The 24,952-nt window shown below is 37.0% G+C and overlaps 1 protein-coding gene across 2 annotated transcripts in view; it reads left to right on the forward strand.

The window, feature by feature from the left end:
- Positions 1-13,951, forward strand: part of TBC1D15 (TBC1 domain family member 15) — a 37,248-nt gene extending 23,297 nt beyond the window's left edge. For both annotated transcript variants that reach the window (XM_075495669.1, XM_075495677.1), the window contains exons 9-17: positions 31-134; positions 434-528; positions 1,991-2,107; positions 4,893-4,993; positions 5,732-5,831; positions 6,210-6,307; positions 11,093-11,209; positions 11,783-11,869; positions 12,547-13,951. In XM_075495669.1, coding sequence (XP_075351784.1) covers positions 31-134; positions 434-528; positions 1,991-2,107; positions 4,893-4,993; positions 5,732-5,831; positions 6,210-6,307; positions 11,093-11,209; positions 11,783-11,869; positions 12,547-12,753 — 1,026 coding nt within the window. In that variant the 3' untranslated portion in view covers positions 12,754-13,951. The remainder of the gene's footprint in view (positions 1-30; positions 135-433; positions 529-1,990; positions 2,108-4,892; positions 4,994-5,731; positions 5,832-6,209; positions 6,308-11,092; positions 11,210-11,782; positions 11,870-12,546) is intronic.
- Positions 13,952-24,952: the final 11,001 nt, after the last annotated feature.

The raw sequence follows: 24,952 nt of genomic DNA on the forward strand, positions 1-24,952 counted from the left end.
TGTTGATGTTTCATATCCATTTTCCCCTAGGGTCTCTGCCATACTTTAAGAAAAGAGGCATGGAAATTTCTTTTGGGGTATTTTCCTTGGAATAGCACTAAAGAAGAGAGAGCAAATCTGCAAAAAAGGAAAACGTGAGTACAGTGGGTTTTTTGTTTCAAAATAAATTAAAAAGCTGCTTTTTTCTTATAGTGTATAGTGATGTAGAAAGCTTTTTGGAAACTTGAAAGACAGCTGCTAAAGATTGTTGAATGCAAAGAAGTGTGTGAGACTTTCTTAAAAATGATTGTTGTACTAAAGTAAAAATATTATATAAAAAGGTTGTTGTTATCCCACTTATGCCAAAGAACAAACAAAATGAATGAATGCTTAAAGAAAAAAGAAATGTAATAATTGAGCATGTTTTGGTTTCAAAATTATCTTTCTTCTTCAGGGATGAGTATTTCAGGATGAAACTGCAGTGGAAATCTGTCAGTGAGGAACAGGAAAAACGAAATTCAAGATTAAGAGATTACCGGAGTCTTATAGGTAAATTTAGATATAGAAACAGACCTAACTATACAAATTCCCACACTTTTTACAATTCAATATGAAGTTCAAAAAATGTAACCCTTTGAGTAACCTGTATGAAGAGGCACTAAAGACTAACATGTTGCTGTTTTCAGAGCTGTCTAAATTTTGTTATATACTTAATACTAAAACTTTCTTAACCAGAGTAATTCAGAGCTTTACACATTAGTGTTACAGAATGGCTGGGGTTTTTAGCTTCCTTTAATAACAAAAGGCTCTTTATTTTGTGTTGTTTCATGATGTAATTTTACTGGGAATGTCATTAAAATAATGACATATTTAATGACAATAATGTCATTAAAATAATGACATACAATAAGAATGTGAAAACATGTCTGTTTATATTTTAAAATTTCTTACAGGGATTTGCATATGTGCATTCTTACTTGTGGGGTTTTATACCTACTTTTTAAAATTCCATAAAGTTCTGCTGACTATTAGTTTGTATCCTCAGTTCTCTTTGGTATTGAGATTTGGGCACCAATGTTTAGGATTACTAAATAGTTGTTTCAGGAGACAGGGTAAGATTTTCATGTTATTCTGAGACATGGTCTAAACTTGTTTCAGCCATTTATTCAGCAGTCAAGCTGAAGGGGTTGAGGAAGACTAATCTTAGTAGATTAGTAAACTACCTGTTTAGAGAGTGTGTGTGTTAACAGGAAAAAAAAATTTGGAGTTCAGAAAAGGCTGAAGTTTTGTTTCCATTGAAGCAGTTCTGTTCCTTTTTAAGTGTTTGAAATGTAAATGACAATATTAGGCTTACATCGTAAAATAGATCCAAAACTACAAAATACCCCTTTTTATTAAAGTGCACTCAAAATTTTGCTCATTTCAATACGTCAATCTTGAATTTCATGTTAGTACACAGTATGCTGTGTGCTTGGTATGTTTGAGGCATTAAAACTGCCTGATGAAACAGGCAGTTTCAGCTCACTATGAGTTATAGGAACTTGTTAAACAGATTTTACAAACATGCTGTCATGAACTACCACGGTGTCGTTGAGCTGATCATGTGGTAACTTTTCTACTATGGTTTATGCTGCGTCTCATAAGTATTCATAAATGGCATTGCGTAGCTAGCTCACATAAAATTGTTCTTAATCCCTGTAAGTGTAGAACACTTTCACTGAATTATAATCAGGAATTTTTCCATTAAAAAGTATTAACAAAAAAAAAGGCAAAAAGCTTGAAAATCTGTTTATAAGAAAATCCTTTTATTCCAGACAGGAAGGATTTTCTTTCTTTAAAATACTCTTTATTTTGAAATGACATTCAGTTATGCAGTTGTCTTAAACACTTCAAAGCTTTGCAACAGTGTTTGAGGACAAAATCAGGAGCTTAAAAACATTCTGAATTCATTTGATGCTGGCTTTGTAGAACTTGTTTTGAAAATGCTTTTAAATCCGGACTGTTTTCTTAGAAAAAGATGTAAACAGGACAGATCGAACTAATAAATTCTACGAAGGTGAAGATAATCCAGGACTGATTTTACTTCATGATATTTTGATGACCTATTGCATGTATGACTTTGACTTAGGTAAGTTGTGTTCCTCTGAATGTAAAAGCCTTTTTAGATTCTGATATGTAGCTTTGCTTATGTTAAGGCCTGTTAATACAATTTAACTTGTATTGATTACAGTGCTTTTTGTAAATGTCAAGATTTATATTTTAATAATGTAGATAACTTTGTTTAATTTCTCATCCTGCTTCTTCCTCTATTCTATCTGATGCTTATCACAGGCATCTGAATTCATCAGCTGAGGTGGGATTGGGAATTAAGTGGCAGTTTGTCTTCATCATAGCCCTACTGTTGTTTTTTTCTAAAATTGAAGCAAGTTTGCTTTTCAGAGTTTTAAATGGGTTTGGGTCTTTGGAGCTTGAGTGTTATATCCATTTTTAAGACTGATATATCAATAAAAATGATAAACCAGCTGCCACTGCTGTAATTAAAGCTCAGCATGCTGAACCAGCTGTTTGTAAACACGGGTGTTCTTATGAATACTTTAAAAGCTGGTTCTTAAGGAGTACACTTAATGGTCTGTCAAAAATTACACTTTAGTGTACCCATCTGTTGCAGAAGGAAGAGCGTATAACGTCTTGCTTTAATCACAGTCTATACAAGATGTCTAAGTCTTGGCTTCTGTTAATTGTCTTGGAAGGGAAGGAAGGAAAAGATACTTCTAGCTGGTTCCCCTCTCCACCCCTGGCATGACATTGTACTTTGGGGTTTCTTGGTATTCTATCTCAGAAGAATGTTGGGATTCTAAAAGGCCACTTTGTGCCAGATTTTGAAGGCAAAAAGTAGAAACAAATCTTTAATTGCTAGTAAACTTGCTGCAGAGTGGTAGTACTTGTCAGACTTTGTCCTTTTTGTCAAGTCTGTAGAGAGACTTGATCTTTGGCTTGAAAAAGAAGGGGAAAACTAAAACGGATTGAGACTGTTTAAACATGTAGGTCTGTTTCCCATGTCTTTCCACATTTCAACCTGCATTAACATGCAGTGACATATAAGTGAAATTAAAGTACATTCACCACCCACTCTATTAAAAACATTGTTTAGATGGCTTAAATGTATGCAGTGGGTAAGTCTTCTGTTTTATAAACAAGCAAGAATAATGGAAATATAGTACATTTGACATTGTATCTGCCCCAGGCTTCTAAGCTCCTCAAGCATTGGTACAATGCTGCTCTTAATCCTTCAACAGCAGCTGTAGAGAGGTCTGAATAATGCCACAAACTGCCAGATAGGGGAGAGGACAGAACAACTGTTAATACAACATTTTTCTGAATGAATTCCTCAAGTCTGTGTTAATGAAACTGGTTTTAATCTTTAAGAGACTTTTAAACTGTTTTGAACAGTTTTCTCTGCATTTATTTTTAATTGGCTATAGTATTAAACATATAGGGAAGAAATTTTTTTTCTTTTGACCTTTTAATTATTTACCGGTTTTCTGTTCCCTGTTCTATTTTTCTTCTCACACGTGCTCCATATTTTCAGTCGTTGACTCCAATCCTCTTTTCAGTTATTCAGTTGTAATTACATCTTTACGAAATGGAATCAGCCAAGCTTGAGTCTAACCAAGAACTGTCATGTTGAACCAACCACTGATGATAGACATACACATAAATCATGTTCTCCCTTACTTAGGGAGGTCAGCGGCAATAGGGCAGTAGATAAGCTGACTTGAGGATCAGTGGTAAGGTAGTTGAAAGAGTCAGGAAGAAGGGGAAAAATGAGCTTTAAAAATCCTTGTCCTCTGTTCTTCTTAATTGGGCAATTAATTGCAAACAAGGAAGCTGGAAGAAGCATTAAAAAGCTATAAAAATTTGAAAATGTTTTGTATACAACTAAAACTTTCTAGCTATGTGTAAAAGTTATATGCACTAAAAATAGGCATTTTATTCTCCAGTTAAATGTAAGCCTTTCTTATAAGGCATGTGAGTGCTTTTTAGGGCACGTGAACTTCATTTACCATTTCTGGGCACAGAAACCTAAAGGCACTTCCTTGAATCAGGTCTGGATATGTGTTTCTTTCATGCTTCTCACAAGCAATACTTCACTAATAATCCCCTTCCTCAGTCTGATAGGTAGTAGTCTCTGTTGTTGTTGGCTGCTTGGTTACATAGATGGTCTTAGGCTTTGGTGTATTTAAAATACTATCCAAGCGGAACAGTTCCTACTTCCCTAAATACAGGAATCCTTAAAGCATATTCAGTGCCAGAAAAAAGAAATGTGAAGTGTGAAATTTTCTTCATAAAAGCTATTGCACCATATGTTTTTCTGTGATTGAAACTCAACATCTCATCTGCACATCTATTTGAAAAGAAAATCTTCAGTTGCAGAGAAAAAAAGTGGCAAGATATAAAAAAAATTTAAATGTATGAAAAAGCAACCAATTACGGATGGAGAGGAGAATAAATACGAGTTTGTATTTGTGATGGTGCAAGGTATATATTTAATCTTAAAAATATCAATATATGCTTCTAAGCTCTAAATTGGAACTTTTTTTACTAAAAATCTATTCTGGTGGCAGCTCAGTTTGTACATATTTTAACAACTACAAAACCAATGTGTGTGTTTCATACTCTCTTTAGATTGGCAGAAACTGCTGCTAAATCTTGTTAGATCTGCTGGATGTTGGTGGTTATTAATACAAAAATGTCTTTACTGGTGGTTGAGTTGGAAAATTATAGTATCTGTACAAACTTGGAATGCAAACATTATTTCATTCATTCAACACACTTGAAAAATTACTGTTTAACTGCTGAGTTTAACTAAATTTCTATTTGCCTTTTTTTTTTTTTTCTTTTTCTCCATCAAGGTTATGTCCAGGGGATGAGCGACTTGCTTTCACCTGTCTTGTATGTTATGGAGAATGAAGTAGATGCCTTTTGGTGCTTTGTGTCATACATGGATCAAATGGTAAAATAAGGCTTTTTTAGCCCACATAAACAGACAAGCTATAACACTTGGGGTTAATTTTATTTTATAAATGTCATTGCTTTTTTTTTTTAAATTCTTTTAAAGCAGTCATCTTATGTTTGCAGTCAATGTTTTTTTTCTGACTGACACAGGTTATGGTGGGTTTGTGATACTATTACTGTGCAATACAGACAAATTTGGCTCCTTGGAAATTACGAAGTAACTCAGAGCCATCACAGCCAAATTTGAATTAATCAGGAGTCCTCTAGCAGGATTTTGTTCAGGATAATGGTTACTGTCATACTTACCTTTTGGCATTTGTTAAATGCAATTTAGACTTTTCACAAACTGAAGCTATTATAGATTGTGCATGTGGCAAAACAATGTGACTGGTATGAGAAAGAAAAAAGTTGTCTCTTTATGAGAAACAAAAAAAGTTTGGTTTGAGTGCAGTGGTGCTGCTTGGAGGTACAGAGCACAGGCTGATTTAAAATACCATTTATTACATACGAAAGTGTTATCGAAGAGACACAGTTCACTGCTGTAGTTAAACCTTTCAGTAAAAGGCAGACACTTAATTAGATAGAATTACATTTAAATATCTGTATGTTAAATACCTAAAGGATAAGAACCACTGTTGCAATAACAAAACTCTTTTTTTTTTAATTAAAAATATCTGTAAATCTCAAAATTATCATTAATAAAAATGACAGTGCTAATATTTTATATTCCATCCAGCATCAGAATTTTGAAGAACAGATGCAGGGTATGAAGACACAACTAATTCAACTGAGTACTTTGCTTCGTTTACTAGACAGCGGATTTTGCAGTTATTTAGGTAGGTGTATTATTCATGTACAATAACTAAAACAACTTACTGCATTCTATGTGTATTGATATCCTTACCAGTCTTTAAACATAATTCCAATAGTAATATTATATGAATACAGGACCTGTAAATTAGTAATGCCTAAAAGATTTCAGTAATTGCTCCATGCCTATTGAAAAACAGGGTCATCTTGTTACTGCTTTTAAAAATATGCCATCCTCCAGCAAATATCTTTGATTCTGAAAAGGGGCTACCATCTTAAAAATCAGTGGTATGATTGTGTACCTGTAAAGTGTGTGGTTTCTTTGGTTTTTTTAGTTTTGTTTTTTTTTTCCCCTGTTGTCTTAACCAAATTTGGTGTTTATGAAATGTAACACTCTTTCCTAGAATCTCAAGACTCAGGCTACCTTTATTTTTGCTTCCGATGGCTTCTTATCAGATTTAAAAGGGAATTTAGCTTTCAAGATATTCTTCGACTCTGGGAGGTAAGAAGATATTTCATCACACAAACTCCAGCAGTCTTTGGACTTTAGAACAAAAAGCATGGATCATTCTGCAAAGTGATTAATACTCTAACAGATTTTTTTTTTTTAAACTGATTCAGTGCAATGAGGTGAGGACATATTAGCATACGTTATGTCTTTGTAGCCAAAACAACAACTTGGGAAGTTAATGAAAAAATACTTACAAGAGCTGGTGGGGATAAATTGGCTTTTTCAGAAAGGTTTGGACAGGATCCTTCAGGTGAGCCTCTTAAGTGAAAGTAGTAAGTGGAGAGTATCAGTTCACTTTTAATGGAAAACAGCTTATACTAGAAGAAATAGCATTTGTGTATGTGTCTGATTAGTTCCTTGATATTGGTAATATTTTATAGATTAAGTGGAATGAAGCACTGGCAGGGTAGTTTTTGTGTTAGTCAAAACCGTAAAGAGGATGATGTCAGAAGATCCAGTTAATCTTGATGATAAGGCCTCATGATGCCAAATAACATAATGTAAAACATCAAAATGTGGAAGTTCTGATAATTCCAGGTTAATGAGATCTTTTTTGATTTAGGTGATCTTGGGATCAGATGGAATAATTAAGATGAACTAACATTTTTGTTGAACATTCTTTAATTCTTTGTTCCCAGAAAATTAAGTGTGTCAACGGTACAGATTTATTGTCTAACATGCATTTAACAAGAGCACAGTATCTACTGAAAACTCCCAAACAAGAGAATAAATGTTCAGATGAATGGAAGGATTATTTTCTAGGACACAACATCTCATAGAGTTGTGCTGGGGAACAGAAGGGTAATGAAAAGAACAGGACTGAGATGCATAAAATTTGTACTATAATGAAAAATAATGTTGTTTCTGGTATAATGAAAAATAATGTTGATGCTTTTATTCACTTTTTCCACTAATGAAGTCACATAAAGAGGAGGACCAGTATTTAAAATGGTCTAAAGTAAATCTTTTTTAGCTTTTTATCATCAGTGGGTGGAATTTACTACCATAGAGTATTGAGGTGGTATTTTAACTGAAAAGGACTAAAAAGTTTATGAATAACATTCATAAGTAAGGGAACCAAAATGTACAAAACCAAAAGAATTATCTTATTCCAAGGGATAAAATTATAATGATTTTGGGGAAAAAAATTCACCCATCATCTTGTTTCCTTCCCCCCTCACTGTTGTCTTTTCAGTATTTTTTTTAAAGACTAATTTTTCTTTTTAAATTGACAACACAGTATTTTTATTTACAGTTTATAGTCCCAGGCTAGCATGTTTTTATCACCTCTGCCTTAATGTGTGTATATGTGTGCATACAGAAAAGAAACACTATATTTCTAACTCTTAAGTATTTTTTTCTGTCTTAGGAGGATGATGGGAACCTATTGAAATATGATAGTCTTGTAGGTTCCTTCTAGCACATCGTAATGTATGTTTACTACAAGTATTCAATTTCTTTGCTAGGAGATATGGAATGGGAAAGGGGGTGTCTTGTTTTCCTTTTTAAAACAAACTAATTAAGGCATTATGTTGATATATTTATGTGAAAGCTTCTGTCACCTTTGTCATAGTTGGAAGTCCAGCTTACAACAGGTTTTTTTTCCTGTTCATAGCTGTGCAGCTTCATTGTTGTCAGTGGAGTGTGTATGTGGGATTTACAAAGGCAAGCTATAGGCACAGGAGACCATTTTCCGCATTGTAATCAGAGAGAAATGAACTGGTTTTAGGCTATTTCAGTCTGAGCAAAATTAATGTGCTGTTTTGTAATAGCACATGAGTTGAGGGAACCCATCTGAAGGTGATGTTACCCTGTGACCTATTCACTTGCAGAGGATAGAATGGGAGGAAGGGGAGGTACCATCTGAGATTCCAGTCCCAAGTTCTAGGAGTTCTGGGGCTTTTTCTGTCTAATCTATGATTTCAGGGTGTTCTTTTGGACCTCCATTTCTGTCTTCTGAGTTGCCTCAACCACTAAGGTAGCATCAGATACTTTTTCGCTGTTCCTGCTGGCTTCATGACTTCCAGTGCTTTATCTCAAAAAAAGGAGTGAACCAGTCTAGTGAAGAATGTTCTTATTAGACATTCACCTTAGAGATGGGAGATACCAGTCCCCATCAGCTGGAGTAGAAGCTAAAACCAAGCCCTCCCACTTACTGAGCAAGAGCCATAATAATCAGATTGTGGTAGAAAATGTGGGTGGTTATATCATCACTACATGGTGCAGCAGGCTGTGCTAGGCAGTGCACGCTGCTGGAGAGGTGGCATTCCACCTTGTGTGAATAAATTGAGACACGTTGTGTGACTGCAGTTATTTGCAATGCTATATGCAACACCTTTTTACAGAAAAACAAATGCAGGTTCTGCCCTGTCTTTGGGTGGGATTATTTGCAGTACACTTTAGCAGTGTGTCTCAAGCTTAGCCCAGATAGACAGCATACTGAGCCACTGCTTAGATGTCCCAAAATTGAGAGCAGCTCAGTCCCTCCGTCACACTGGAGGGACAGACAATATTACCTGGTAATTCCAGGAAGCTCTTGATATTTCCTTTGCGCAGTGAGCTGCTTCATTCTCAAGATGGTGCAGGATGACTGGGTAGAAAAAGAAGAATCCCAAAAGAAAAATTCTGTAACAAAATTACACAGCTAGCTCACACTTACCTCCAGTGTTATGCTAGTACAACTCACATTGTATAAAACCAGGATGACCTAGTGATAAATTACTTTACATATATGCTGGTATTTGTTACGAATATTCATGGATGCTGAGGTAGTGCTAGAACAAGAGAGTCCTTACTTGCATAGCTTTATCAGAAAGAAATAGGAGGAAAAGAGTTACCGCACTTCAGTGGTATATTTTTATATTCTTAATTTAAATGCTGTTTTTTTCATCCTTTTCCAAGTGCTTTGTGATGCTGCTGTTACGCATTTACATAAGCTTAAGTGCATTCTCTGCTCCAAACTTTGAAAGGTGTATCAAAAATGGTAGCAAAAAGTATGGAATTTTTTGCAGCTGGAATTAGCAGCTGGTGACAGCTGCTAATTTTCCTCAGAGAGGAGAGAATGTCTGTAAACATCCTTGTTAGTATTTTTGGGTTTTTTCCACTCTTGAATCTGGATCCAGCTTCCACTGAATTTACAGCTTGAAGCAAATACTACTTAAAGGAGATATTCCAGTAGGATAGCATTAAATTGTAGTTATGAAAGTTAAATATTCTGTTAATGTCTATAGATCTGTATAACGGTTACCTTTCTATGTTTTGGTTTGATTTTCCTCCATATCCTGCATTGTCATGTTTCCATCATCTATGTTCTGGTTTAGACTTAATGCCAAGAGGCAGCCTGTTGTCTGATATGCTTCATTAGTGATTGTTGTAGATGATTCATGGTATGTGTACCATGAGAATTTGAGTGTACTGGAAATGTGTAGGCAGTAGTTTGCTCTCTGTGTGCAAACTTGATATTGAACCAAATCCATGTACAGCTGTCAATATTTCCTTCTTATGAAGTAAGATTAAAAAAAAAAAAAAAAAAAAAAAAACGAAAAACCAATAGTGTGTAGACAGACTGTATTTGGTAACTATAGGCATTTTTGTATGATTGTTATTGTTTATCAGCCTATTTACATCCCAGCCCTTCTCCTGGAGTGAGAGCATGCTTTAACAGAATATTGGATACTTGAAAAAGAAATTAAATTTAATTCTGGACTTAGTGAATTGAATATTAATTGAAACATTCAAGATTAATTGCACTCTGTTTTGGGTGAACTTGGTTTGGATACCTCTCAGATTTATGCAATTCTGTTTACGGGCTACATGTGCTTGTGATAAGAGTTCAAGGATAAGTAAGCTCTTCTTGAGATTTAAGGCTGTGTTCTATCAATAAGGAAGCAAGAAAACTTTAACTAGTAAAGTAAGACTGAGTCTTCATGAGCCTGCTTTTTTTTACCTGCCTTTTTTTGAGAGTAAATCCATTGACTTAAATCCCTTTGAGTAATTTATGCAAACAGGTTTTTTTGTTTCCTTCCTTTTTTTTGTTGTCAAAACTGTTCTCCAGCTTTCTCTGACCACAACACACATTCTCTTCAAATACTTTTTATAAGATTTGACTCTCATGAATGTGCTAAAATAGGGTATTAATACTGAGGTTGCACATTTCAGTCCCAGTGAACTCGAGACTGATTATCTGTGGCCTCTGCGGGACCAAAAGCCAATGTGTCTCCAGTCAGAAAGTAACACACACCCACCCCCAACACTTGTGTGTACATGTATCTGGGCTTTTGTAGTGAGGGGATTGGGAACAGCTTTAGCACCTTTCTTATAATTGTTAGAACCTTTTGGAGGGATTACTGAGCATGACACACTTCTAACCAATTCACACTTAAGGCAGGCACACTAAGCCACACAAATAATTTGTTACGTTTAATTACTTCTGTGTAGTTAGTAATTTTGAGTAGGAGAATTTCACATGAGCTGAGGCAGAACACACACATTGACAAGACCACAAGCTCAGGCAGCTTAATAGCATTATAGTGGACAACCTAGTAGACACAGAAGTCTTCAAGAACCAGACAAGCGTTTGGTGACTCAGACTTGCAGTTGTTGCTAATTGGCCAAAAGAAAAATTTCAAATAATTGTACAAATACTTAGTTGCCTTCAAAAATACCTTATTGTTAGTTAAGCCATTCAGCTTGAGGGCTTACTTATTTTCCAAGAACTGTTCTTCTTTTCAGAGGAAAAGCATAAGCATTTCAAAAGTGGTTTTCATATTTTAACAGGTCATGTGGACAGAATTGCCTTGCCAGAATTTTCATCTTCTCCTTTGTTGTGCTATCTTAGAATCTGAAAAACAGCAAATAATGGACAAGCACTATGGCTTTAATGAAATATTAAAGGTACTGATTTCTTTTGCATTATTTAAATATTAATTAACTTTTTGGAGTTAATGCAATATGTTCGTATTTCATGTTGTGGGGAGGGAAGGGTGCATACTATCTTCTGAAGGGCTAAATGTGAACTGAATGTCTATCCTCCATGCTTTCAAAATGGTTTATTTGATGTCTGTGTTAGTGATAAGATCATTGATAAGATGGAAAATAGTTCTCCCCTTCAGACTACTGCTTAGTATGTTTAATCTTAATTTTTGCTGCTTCTTCTATAATCGTACTTGTTATCTCTTTGAAAATGTGAGCTGGGGGATACCTAGGAGGGCTAGATAGTTTGTCACATTTAGAAGTACCATGGATTCTTCTTGTAGATCTTGGATACTGGTGGAAGCCAGCTGTTGCATACTACATCTTTCAATACCCATTTGTCAAAGCAAATAGAGTATGTTTAGCATTTCATAGCTTAAGGGGCAAGCTTATAAGGTGGTACTTATTAGCAGTGCAGCACAGTATTAGTGTATTTTACAATAAAGCATATTTACCATTTATCCCACTTACTGTTCTTTGTGAATATATTTTTAGCATATCAATGAACTGTCTATGAAAATTGATGTGGAATATATACTCTGCAAAGCAGAAGCAATTTCTATGCAGATGATGAATTGTAAGGTAAAGATATCTTGAATATATCTACTGTGAGCATTTATAGACAGTAAAAGTATGTAGTTGGCTGTAAGTGTACATATATGACTTGTGAAATAACTAAATGCCTGGGTATGATAAAGGATGGGCTGTATCTATACAGCACCTATATTCTAAAAGTCTGTAAGCAAGAGTGATTAATTTTATAGAGCAATATTATTCACTGGGGGAAAGCTGGATTGTGCCTTTTTGTCGTGATTTCTTAACTCTTACTAGATAACCTCAGTATGAGTAATTTGATGTTTAGTGTGCTCAAGAAAAATGAGGTGAAAGGTGCATTACACTGAAAGCATACCAGACTTATTAGGCAGAAAGTAATGGTGCACTCAATAAAACTAATTTCAATAACATGAAGTGTAATTATAACAGTAGTTTAGACTTTTATTTTTGTAATGAAGATTATATTGTTAATCAGGAATTGATTCCTGAGCCTGTCCCCTTTGCTGTCTTCAAAAAGCAGATACAGAAAATGGTAACTTTAATGGAACGAATGCTGGGAGAGATGCTTTCAGTACAGCTAAATTCAGATGAATGACTAGTTATTGGGGGTGGGGGATGGACCGGGGGGACCTTGTTGTTAACTTTTTTCATTTAACTACAGTGATTTTAAATATTCTCTCCCCCCCTCCCCACCTCCTTTCTAGGAATTGCCTCAAGCAGTTAGTGAGATCCTGGGGATAGAAAGCAGTTCTGTAACACCAGATTCAGATACTGGCGAGGATGAAAGTGGAGCTGTGTTGAGTTGTCCGACATCGTTGTATCAGAGTATCTCAACACCTGTAATTGCTGCCAATGGAACAAGAGACAGCACTCAGCAGATGTCTGAGACGCAGAGCCTGACACCTGCGTAATTACAGTTGGTTAAACTGAAGAAAGACTTTTACTGAGCACGTTTTTTTCAAGCACTTGAGAGATGGGTATTTAAATTTGGTGTTGATTAAGCTTTAAGGTTGGAAAGAAAATCTGTACTGTAATGCTCTTGCATTAAAGCTTTACAACATGACTCAACTTAACTATTTTTGTAGTTTCTTCTACCAAAATAGCCTTTCGTTTTCAATAACATTCCTTAATATTTTTGTAGCCAAGTGCATTTTCTTTCTGCTGGTGAACTGGAAATGGATGGTGATTAAGAATGAATTTGAAAATTCTGCATTTGCTGAGCTTTCACACCTATTGATCTAAGACAGTGTGAGCTCTTTGATTTGAGCAGATTCACAATAGGCCAGCTGAAGCTGCTGTACAAAATTTTCAAGCTGAAGAGATGCTGATGTGTTAAAGGAGGATCGTTTTGTAAATGAATGGGTTTTCCCTATCTCAGATGTTTACAAAAATACTTCTAAGTATTTGTTGCTGGTTGAATGTAGATTTGAAATGGACATTTATACTTACACAGTTTAATGTCCAAATACTGAATTTTGTGTAATTGGGAGTGGATGAACAGTATATTTTTACATTAACATATCTTCACTTTATATATGCATATATATATTTACACACATACACACACTATATACACAAATGTTTGTGAATACTAAAAAGGATAGTAATATTTTCAATATCAGAATAAACTTGACTGTTCATTCATATGAATCAGTTTGACCAAATTAATGCACAGCTCCAACTTGGGCTCTTTTTCAAAACTTTTCTAACTGAAGGTAATGTTCATGTAAATACATTCAGTCCTACACTTGATGTAACTTTGCAATTGATTTCTTGCAAACTTTACTAATGTTTATCTTTGCTAATATATTAACTGATCCATGAACTACTTACACTGTTTTTATGGCAAAACTATTTGGAGAATTAATAAGCAGGTTATAAAAAACAAACCACAAACCAAAATAGTGATCACAATTAACATTAATGCATTTTCTGTATATGCAAAAGGCAGTGTGAGTTTATTCCATGCCATGCTGATGTCCTTTGATGTTATGTGAAATTTAACATAACTGATTCAGTGTATTCATTATTTGGTAACTATTGTACATATATAAAATAAAAATCAAAGCTGATTTAGTGTTTTTAATTAAATCATATTTAGAGAAAAAATCTAGTTGTCTGGTGGTTGATATAAGAACATGAGATAGAGGGGATAACTAACAACAGTTAGGCCATTGATATATATTTTGTGAGTAATGAAGAGCAGTGGGAATATCTGTTTATTACTGAGTGGAACATGCCTCTCATCTGTAGGCAGTTGATGTGTGGGATATGGCAGAGCTTTCTTTTCTTCTGGAGCAGTTTACTTTTACAAATGTTATTTGTGCCATCTAAAGCAAATACAAGCAATACAAAAAGGCTTTAATAGATAAATCAAGCTGTTACAATAATTTGAGACCTGATTAAACTTCTCTCACCAGTTGTGAGCAAACACTGGAGAGCTGAATCACTATAGATTTTGTTTTTAATATCGTCAATGTACTATCTCTCATCAGTTAATAAGAAGAGTCTTATGCGGTGAAAGTCAAGGATTCACAGCTCAGCGTATCTATAGCCTTTCATTTCCTGTCCAGGATATTACTGTGAAGCATCATGCCTTTGTTCACTATTGAGCATCGTGCTTCTTGGCAGTTCATTTAATGTGGCATAGAATATATAAAGGCATTAGAACTTATATAATCAACACTTTGATTCAAATATACTAAGCAAGTTGGTGTCAGTATTTTTGGAGCACCTAGTTCACTTTGAAGTGTACTTGCAAAATGTTTTTGTCAAAAATCATGTTAAAATGAAACTATGGAAGGGGGGAGGGAAATGTCTAAAACTGAGAAATGCAATGGGCAAGTCTGTCAATTAACTATGTATGGCTCCTAGTTATTCAGGATATGCAGCCACAAAAAATTACATGCGACATATTAAGATCTTGAAGAAAATCATAATTGACTGAACATGAATATTCAAATGTTTAGGAAAAGCATATTTAAGTGGAATTGTGTCATTTCTTAGAATTACAGCTGTGGCTGCTAAGAAATACTACCAGCCCTTAAAGTAAAAGTTTGCCTTTCCTTCTTGGGTATAGTTGTTGATCTTTTCCCTTTGTATTACGCACTCAGATGTCAAGGATGAGAAGGTTGCTCCTGAATTAACAGAGAGCAGCTGCTGTGGAAGGCTTGGAGTAGGTAGGCTTGCTCTGCTTCCCAACAGTAAGATCAAATGCCCCTTGCAGCGTTCATTATCTGTGGTTTCCTACCTGCTGACAGGCAGCCTTGCAAAGAGTTGCAGTCAAGAGGAACCTCATCCTCCACCAAACTATTCCTGATTGTTAGGGATGGATTTAGTTGAAGCTGAGACTACAAACACTATGAGAGGCCTTAATCAGGATCATGATGGCTGAAAAAATGCCATGGGTTGGAGGTTGTGGATGTGTAAATTTCTTTTGCATGTGAATGATTTAGATTGCTTAGAATTAACAAATACAAACTAACTCTGAATACATTCTTGGTTACAGTTGTCAGGCTGTGAAAGAGGCAATACTTGTTTAGTTCCTCTAAACCTGGTGTTTTTTTTTTTAATGTTTGACTTGAAGATAATTATCTTTTGGGGGTGAATATTTAAAATGTCATACTTTTCAACTGTAGCAATATTCCAGTGTTACCTGTTGCAAGGTAAACATTACATTTATGTAGGTCTCTGCTTAAGAGAGATTTCTCTTATTTTGCCTGTTTGTGCAATTTTACTCGTTTCAAAAGTACATTCTTTCTCTTCTGTTTGAGGGCAAGAGGATAGCTTACAAAAAGGAGAATTGGCTGAAGCTTCTTGGAAGTTTGGACCAATGTGAATGTTTATAGAATGGTTTTGATACTGGGAGGTTAAAAAAACTATAAAAGGATGATATGAAGTTGCCCATATTAATCACTTAATGCTTCAGTTAGCTCGAATACATGCAGCAAATGTGTTCCTGTCCTGTTCAGCTGTAATGACTGTGTTGGCACCCAGTGAACAGTGTAGCCAGTGGCCTTCAAACCCATGTCAGGTGTGGAGGTTTTGTAGTCATTGTTGTGGGTAATGTTCCTAAAGAATATAAAGGCTACATATGTTGTAACAAGTCCGATTGCTTTAAGAACCAGATGTGGAAATACTGTGATGTTGATTGTATTAACAATGTTTTTGCTTTGATCTGTAGTTTAAATTAAAATTAAGGTGTTACTGTTCATCAAGCTCAGTTTTGTTGCTAACAAGTTTTTTCTTAAAACCTTTGCATTTTTCTAGTGGACAAATTTAAGATGCTGATGGTGCCTCTTCAATTATTCTGTCTAGTTTTTCCTCACATATTACTCTGCAAAATTCTTTGGCCTCAGTCAGCCAAAGCAGTGAGAAATTGGATTCCTCACTACTTTCAAATATATTCTTGAGCACCGAGTCAAAGCTCCATTGCTGAAACTTTTCAGAAAGCCATAAAAAGTATTATTCCAGCTTCTACTTTTTGAGATAATGTTTTAGTTTAAAATAAGTAAGGCACTTTTTCCTCACTTTTCTAAATAATTTTCTGCTACAAAACTCTTGCCTAACTTGAAAAAGGATTTTATTGTAAGTGATTTGGCATTCAGAATTTGGACCGTGAACAAGTTTTGGTACCGCTAGCACGATTCATGCATCCTAGTGTGATGCAAATGAAACCTTACCAAGTTTGGGATTGAATTTCTGTAGGTAAAATCTATGTTCTCCTCAAACTGTTCCCTGTTAGACAACAGAAATGATAAGGCTGAAGAGGTTAGTGAAATTTTAAAAGTGCATCTGAGAATTGATTCACATTACAAATGTGGTTGGAAAAAGGTAATTAAGTGGGCTGTGTGCAGGAGTAATCATTTGTTTAGGAAATGTGTTAACTATTCCTCAGCCTTGTTTAGGAAATATGTTAACTATTCCTCAGACTCAGTCAATATTCTTGTATAGATGCAACTTAAAAGTGAAGTTTGGTCCATGGCCTTAGAAAAGCAGCTGGTAACATGATTTTGTCTGTGGCTGGCTAAACATCTTAATGTATCTTTCAAATCTGTTGACTGTTTTCTGAACACTTCTAGTTAGTGGCTGGTGCTGTCTCCGTCTGTGTGAAAGAATCGTGGCAGAGGGGTCAGTGCTTGTTCTTATGGGAGAAATTCCATGAGCTGCTCTATGGTGGCTGGGATTAAAGCAGGAAATCCGAACCCTTTGTTCTGAACGTGCATTTATGCACCTATATCTAGCTCAATAGTTGACATGACTGTATACAAGCATTTATAAGGTTTTAAGAGACACAGATACATAACTGAGCACTTAACAGACAGATTTCATGTGTGCTATTATATTTGATTTAAAGATGCTTTCAAATGCTTTTTTTATGGTGTTACAAGACGAATTGTGCTTCTTGTTTAGTGGGACTTGATAATGTCTGCTATTCAATTAAGTGATGTTATTGCAGTGCAGGCCTCGTATAAATTAAGCTTGAATTTCATTTTTCATTTAAGTGGGGATTTTAATCTTAAACATTTTTTAAAGAATGTGTGCTATTTTTTCATGTTGAAACACTGTATCTTTGGCACAAATTGAATTTTCTGATGAATTGCAAACAAAAAATATGTTGTAGGATGTCGCTTTTTCCCTCATCCAAAATGAATTTCACAATTGAATCAAATATATATTTCAAGCTGTCCATGTAATTAAAACAAATGAAGTCTTCTAGATGGGTTATGTTTTGAAGGAATTTGATTATAGTATATATTTTGATCATACAGGCTATGTGTACCCTACCTGAATACTAGTTCTTAGGCTGTTTCTGCATATGTATCTTGTTATTAACCAACTAACAGCAGAACCCTATTGTGTAGAGCTTAATTTTTTTGCCCAGGCTAGCAGTTCAGCAGATGGTGGTCACTTGTTTCCTCTCTGTGTGTGGTGTGGTTGACCCCGGCCAGCAGCCAAGCACCCACCCAGCTTCTCGCCCATTCCCCTCTCCCATGGGATGGGGAGAAAACAGAAGAAAGGGAAGAAGGCTCACGGATTGAGACGACGACGATTTAACAGGGAAAGCAAATGCTGCTCCTGCAAAGTAAGCACAAAGAGGATTTCATTCACCACTTCCCATCAGCAGGCAGATGTCCAGGCACTTCCTGGAAAGCAAGGACTCCACACAGGTTCCTTGGAAAGATAAATGCTGTGCCCATTAATGTCTCCGCTTCGTCCTCCTTTCCCTGAGTTTTTTATTGCTGAGCACAATGGCATGTGGTATGGAATATCCCTCCGGTCAGTTTGGGTCAGTTCTCCTGGCTGTGTCTGCTCTTAACCCCTTGCCCGCCCCCGGGGGAAGAAGCAAGAAAGCTTCAACGCTGTGCAGGCAGGGTTCAGCAACAGCCGAAACACTGGTGTGTTAGCAACGCTGTTCTAGGCATGAACCCAAAGCACAGCACCATGTGGGCTGCTATGAGGAATGTTAACTCCATCCCAGCCTGACCCAGTTTGGTGTGATGACAGCTATTCTTGATGGTGTCTGAGATCATGCTAGAACTAAATTAATCCTTCATATTGAAGGTGACACTTTTTAAGTGCTCATCTAGACCTGATGCAAAAAATAGTTGTATTACATATAAGCAGCTTCTATTCAGCTGTTCTGTTGCTTGTCATAATTCAATGAGATGCAACACCAGAAACTTTTCCAAAACACTCTCGAGGTATGAATTGGTCCAGATGTCCTTTAGGTTACATGGGTGCATGCCACCTTTGGGCATTGGTCTTGAAGAGTTTCCACACACTCTTCTGGTTTTACTGTTAAAGTAACTGATGCAGGAGACCAAGAAAGTGTTTAAAGTACAAATGTTTGCGTTCAGGGACTTGATAGTTGTACTGTTTTTCTGCTTGAGGAACTACTGCTACCAAAAGTGGCACTACTGGCTCCTTGTTCTCTGCCCTGTGCTGCTACATCTTTTATGCTGGTATGATTAATTTGTGCAGTCTATGGTGAACCACATAAAGGAGCTGATAAATTTCAGACTTAACCAGTTATTTTAGCCACATCAATCATACCACACGGTTTTTCACCATGAGGTATATACCCGAGTATATACATACAGCGAGTTTGTTAAAATCATAGATTTGCAATATTGGAAGGCACTTTTAAAAGCTCGCAAATAATAAACTAGCTAGACTATCTCCTGTTGGAAGGCACGTCTGTCTTCCGCCAGATGCTTTTCTAATCCCTTTGGAGGATACCTTTGTAGAGCCTGCAGTCTATTACGCAAGTACTTTTCAGGTGTTCATAGACCCAGGGCAGACTGAATGGTCACATGCAGCTGGTGATTTCCTGTAACTTCTCACTCCCTTCATATGAGCTCTGCCTTCTCTTGTAATTGTGCAGCTGGTCACCTATAAGTAGCCCTCCCTGTGCCAAGATCTGTTTAAATTTTGTAACTCTTACAGCATCTCTGAAGTGGGTACAGTCTGGGAATTAACGGGTGGTCTCTACACGGTCATTTATTAAATAGTATAGGAGTGAGGGTAGGTACTTGTAGCTCTCCTGTTCTCTGCACCCTTCCATTTAACAGTGAACCCAGCCCTTTGTCCAATCTTCCAGTTTCATCTGGACTTGGTTTCCTTATCTGTCTTGTGAGAATGTGATGAGAGACCATGCCAAAACTTCTCTACTATCAAGATGAATGACATGTATTGTTTTGCCTTGGTCCACAGGACTGTCATAAGAGGAAATGAGATTTGCTTGACTCAATTTGTTCTCAGCAAATCCATCTTGACTGTTTAATCATCTGTTATCTTCTAGATCTTTAAAAATAATTTTGGTACTTCTGTTTTCTCAAACAAATGAATTTAGACTGGTCCATAATTCTTCAGCCCTTCCTCCTCCCCCATATCTTCTTGGAAGTGGACATAATTTTGGCCTTTTCCCAGTCTTTTGTCACTTGTCCATCCCCTGAGTTCTTAAAATAGTTATTGATGGCAGAGATTTAATGAGCCTACTCTGTAAGCGTGGCTTTTGTGCCAAGTCATTTGCTATGATCAGACTTATCCTAAGTATTCTCCAACATTGTTTTATCTTGTTAAAAGCTAAGAGCTTACCTCTCTGCCCTTGCTATTAATTATGATAGACACCTGGTCACAGCTGATTCTTTTAGGAAAGAATGATGTAAAAAAAAAGAGGCATTAAATATTTAGATAATTTTAAGTTTTTTCTGTTTTGTCCTTTTCTCGTGTTAAGTAGTGGTCTAATACTTCAATTCTTCTGGCAGCTGGAAAAAATTGCTTTTGATGTCTTACAATAATTACTTTGAATTTTGTACCACAGCCTTTGTCTATGTCTTAATGCGTTATGCTGCCTGTGTTTAGTAGCTTGGTCCTAGTTTTCAGCTCCTGTAAGCTACTTTTTTGAATTGAAGGTCATGATAAACTAAAGACTTATGATACTCCTAGTAAAAGTGAGGTAGAAGACTAGACTTCCTCTACAGTGAAACAGTTTCCTGATGAAACTCTATTTTTTTTTTTTCCTGAAGCAAGGAAACAATTGTCTTTCTGCACTAGGTTTCCTGGGATGTTGTAATAACTGGATTTACTGAAGAGCTCTTTTCTGAAATTGTCAGTTTCTGCTTTCTTCTCTGACTCTTTTTTTTGGCTGAAGATCATTAATTCACTTTATGTTCATTCTTCATGCAGACCACCTTCTGCATATTTTCAACCAGTTCCTCTCTGTTAGCTCAAATCAAATCTACCAGAGCCTCTCCTTTCATTGTTTTCTTCCAAATCCTGGATCAAAATTTAACATTTGTGTTCCAATATCTTCCTAGCCAGCCTATCATTTGGTAGAGATCCTTTCCCAACAGCTGTTGGTTAAAATCCTCTTAGTGCTATTAGAATTTGGGATGATTTTGCTGGCTGCTTGAAAACCTGTGCTTCCTGTAACTTCGTGACTGTCCTGGTTTCAGTTGAGATAGAGTTAATTTTCTTTATAGTGGCTGGTATGGGGCTATGTTTTGGATTTGTGCTGAAGACAGTGTTGATAATACAGAGATGCTTTAGTTGTTGCTGCACCAGTCAAGGACTTTTCAGCTTCCCGTGCTCTGCCAGGTGCAGAAGAAGCTGGGAGGGGACACAGCCAGGAGAGTTGATCCAAACTGACCAAAGGGATATCCCATACCATATGGTGTCATGCTCAGTATATAAAGCTGGGGAAGAAGAAGGAAGGGGGGGACATTTGGAGTGATGGCGTTTGTCTTCCCAAGCAACCATTACGCATGATGGAGCCCTGCTTTCCTGGAGATGGCTGAACACCTGCCTGACCCTGGGAAGTAGTGAATTAATTCCTTGCTTTGCTTTGCTTGCGTGCGCGGCTTTTGCTTTACCTATTAAACTGTTTTTATCTCAACCCTCAAGTTTTCTTACTTTTGCTCTTCTGAGTCTCTTCCCCATCCCACCGAGGGGGAGTGAGCGAGCGGCTGCGTGGTGCTTAGTTGCCGGCTGGGGCTAAACCACGACAGTGACTTAAAAATTAGGGCTGTGTTCTCATCACAGATTTTTCAGCAGACCTATCCCACTCAGAGAAATGGACTTTCGTTTCAAATTGGTGTGTGTATCTTTGATAATCCAGGAACAGATTGTACATCTTTCTTTCCTTGTTGTAAGAAGCTCCTTTGTCAATTATTTCATGAAGTCTTTGTTTTACCAAATAAATGATCATTTGGTTAGGTATAGACACATCTATTTTCTGCTTGTGTCAACACCTCTTGTATTAATAATAAGAGTATCTCCTCCTTGTCTTTTTGACCTTACATTGAATGATGTTCTTTTCATTTTTAGATCCTTGTGAAGTCCACCTTTCTCCATGTTTTCTTGATATTTTTTCATAGCTTCATTTCTTTCCCCATTCTGCCACACTATGACTTCAAAGTTCTCCTTCCTGCTTTAGCACGCCTGTCGACAAAGACTTGGTAGTGATCTGGGAGAGCCAGAGGTAAATTCAGATTATTTCTTGGTAGCTTATACTAGCTACTCTGCACTGTGAATTTTATCTTCCTGTTAAAATCAAATGGAAGGTCTTAAGGTTGCTAGTAAGTGTCATCAAACTATGGTAAATGTTACAAATACTTTTAAGGAAACTATGCTGAAATGGACAGTCAGAATCTCTAAAGGGGGAAAACGACTCAAACATTAAAAACATCTCGTAGGCTTGCTTCAGATTTAGAGTTACAGTTCCACTCGAGAATTCTGCATTTTTTTAAGCTTAAAAAGTGCACAGCTTAGGAGGTCAGACAACAGTGACTCTGTTCTCTCGTAGGAGGAAAGGAAAACATATGTGTATAAACTAAAGAAGATCTTGGAGTTTCTTATTTCTGATTATAGGCAGTAAGATGCCTTTTAGAAATAAAAGTAAGCTTATCTCTGTGTGCTAGACAGCTACCTTAATTTCTATCAACATTAACTCCATCTCCCAAAGTGAAATAAGATTGCTCTGCAGCACCCTGACACATGTTCTAAACCAGGTATTTTTGAATAGCTGCAACTTCCCATTTTTTGGCCAGGGGTTTTAAGTGTTCGCTTGCGTTACATATACGGCACTGTGAACTATAGCTGAACTCTAAACAAAGTCTGTACTTTAGCAGTAATCCCAGAGCCATATACCAGCTCTGTTGTACTGTAGCTAGAACAAAGAAGAAATAAACATTTTCAGTCCATAAATGTGTGTCCTTTAATCTGGCATTGATATGGGTAAGTCCACCTACAAAATACAAGTTGCAAAAGAAGAACTTCCTCTCCAGGGAGAATCAGTCTCTGTGGGATTCATGGACAGGCGGCATGGTTACAATAGTTGAATCATTTGAGTCTTCTCTGCCTATTATACAGTACCTGCTGACATAATGCACCTTTGTTTGTTTTGCATTCATGAGTCATCCTGAACAGGCTGTGAGAGACAGAAAACCTTTGCCATGCTCTAGTTACTGCACAGAGCTGTGATAGATAGCAAGGCTACTGGGTAGTAGAGTCACTTATTTGTGTTGTGTCCCAGCTGCAGAGCTAGCATCTAACAGTAGCTAAAATCGTGCTCCGTCATGCGGGTAGGAGAAAAGCCTGCTCAGTAGAGCTTGGTTTTGTCGCTGGAGCATTTGGAGACTGCTACGCAATCTCACTCTCAAACTGTTCGGCTGCAGGAACTGTGTCTAGGTATCTCAGGCGTAGCGGGTAGGAATATAAAAGTCCAAAGACTCCAACTTGCTTTCCCATTATTAAAAATAATGAATAAATATGACAGAATATCTCTTGATAACTTTAGGATATGAGACTGAACTATGACACATAGACACGCTTTCCACTAACTGGGAAAACGAAGTAAAACTTTGTGGGTTAGCATAACGAAAATGATTGATTTGCATTACAGGAGCAGGTGGAGGAACCAAATATTATTACAATCTTATTGTCAAGCAGAAGAAAGGATCCTTACTACATTTTACACATGGCAAACTTTGGAAAAGCAAGGCAAAAAGGGTTTGCTTCAGGCCTCCCACGAGTTCTGAGGCAGCTGTGAACCCATCCTGATCCTGAACATCGAGCATGACCATCCATTTTAAGAAGGGGGTTATCTGACTGACAACGGCCAGTTTAGACTGGAAGCTTTTGCTGGTTTTTGTTAGTTGTGATAAACAGTAAGATTCCACAATACTCCATGGGAGCTATGAAAAGGTCTCAAATCTTCTGTTGTGCTTCTGTGTTGGTCCGTCTTTCAGAGCAAAACAAATTCCCTGATGATGCAGATATGTAAATGCTAGTTATAAGATGCTGAGCCTAGCAAGGCTAAAGGCATTGAGGTTGTGAAGGGAGGCGGGCTGCAGCTGAGTTAGATGTGACATGAAACCTAGTACTATGAGTGATACCTCCTGCTACTTGCCTTGTGCAGCTCGCTGTTCAGTGTCTCAGCTTCAGTGGATCTGGTTTTAACTTCTTCCTCTCAATCTGTCATCTCTATGTATACCAAGTGAAGGCTATGTGATGCCAGCCATCCCATTCAGCTCCCCTGTTCAGGGAGGCTGCAGGGCAAGCCACCGACAGTGCTTTTCAAGGGGAAGCAGTGACTGTTTCCTCTGCCTGGTGCTTTGGAACAGATAAATCTGTGTATGTATTTGAAGGAAACTTATTGAAATAGTGCTCCCAATCCAGATGTGCTGTTCAGTCCTACACTCTGTAAGATAACCTATTTATTCAAAGTAGGTCATGGTAAAGTTTTGGAAAATGGGAGAAGCAGGGAGGAAAACTATAGGGAGAGCAAGTGCCAATGGTAGGCTATAAAATGAGTGTTTAACCTCAGAATGCTAGTGTAAGAGAAATTAAAAATCCTAAAACAATTTCACAAGTAGATTTGAGAAACCGAGACAGTACCTTAACACTGCAGTCAAGTTATTGTTTCAGCAGCTGCCTTCTGCTCACTTAAAATTTCTGAGCTAATAGTAGTCTGCAATTAAGTAGTAAACAAATTCTTAAAAAAAAAAAACATCTTTACCCCAGTGACATGAGTATTTCAGAGACAAGTGAAGTTGCCATATACATATAAATACAAAAGATCTCCAGGATCTGTATGGGATTGTTTTACCTTCACAAGTGATTAATTGCTTTATTGATGTTGTGGGATCAGAGTCTCATGATGGGAGTGCGGCCCTTACACAGCTCGGGCAGAAACCACAGCCATTGCTGTCTCTACTAAAAGGCCTTCTCCACTTAAACATTCTCTTTCAGTGGAAGCTCTCTTTGCATGTGACCAATCACCCTTCAATATATAAGGTACATGAAGTCTTTAAATACAAGATACAATTCCTATCCCTTAATACATCTCCTCTGACCCAGCCTATGTTTTTCAAAGCAGTACTCTGTAAAAGGGGCAGAGATGAGTTTCTACATCAAAGAATTTCTCACATCAAAATCTCCGTACAACTTTTCGGTGTAGAAACTCAGCCCCTACTTCTCTTTGCCATGCTGTCCCCATGTCCCCGCTGGGCCCTGTCCCGGCACTGCTGGGCCTACGCTTCCCCAGAGCCCCTGGGGCCTCGGGCAGCCTGCCCTGGCCTGTGCGCCCTGCCCTGGCCTGTGCGC

The sequence above is a fragment of the Mycteria americana genome, chromosome 1 (assembly GCF_035582795.1).
Source record: "Mycteria americana isolate JAX WOST 10 ecotype Jacksonville Zoo and Gardens chromosome 1, USCA_MyAme_1.0, whole genome shotgun sequence".
Lineage (NCBI taxonomy): Eukaryota > Metazoa > Chordata > Aves > Ciconiiformes > Ciconiidae > Mycteria > Mycteria americana.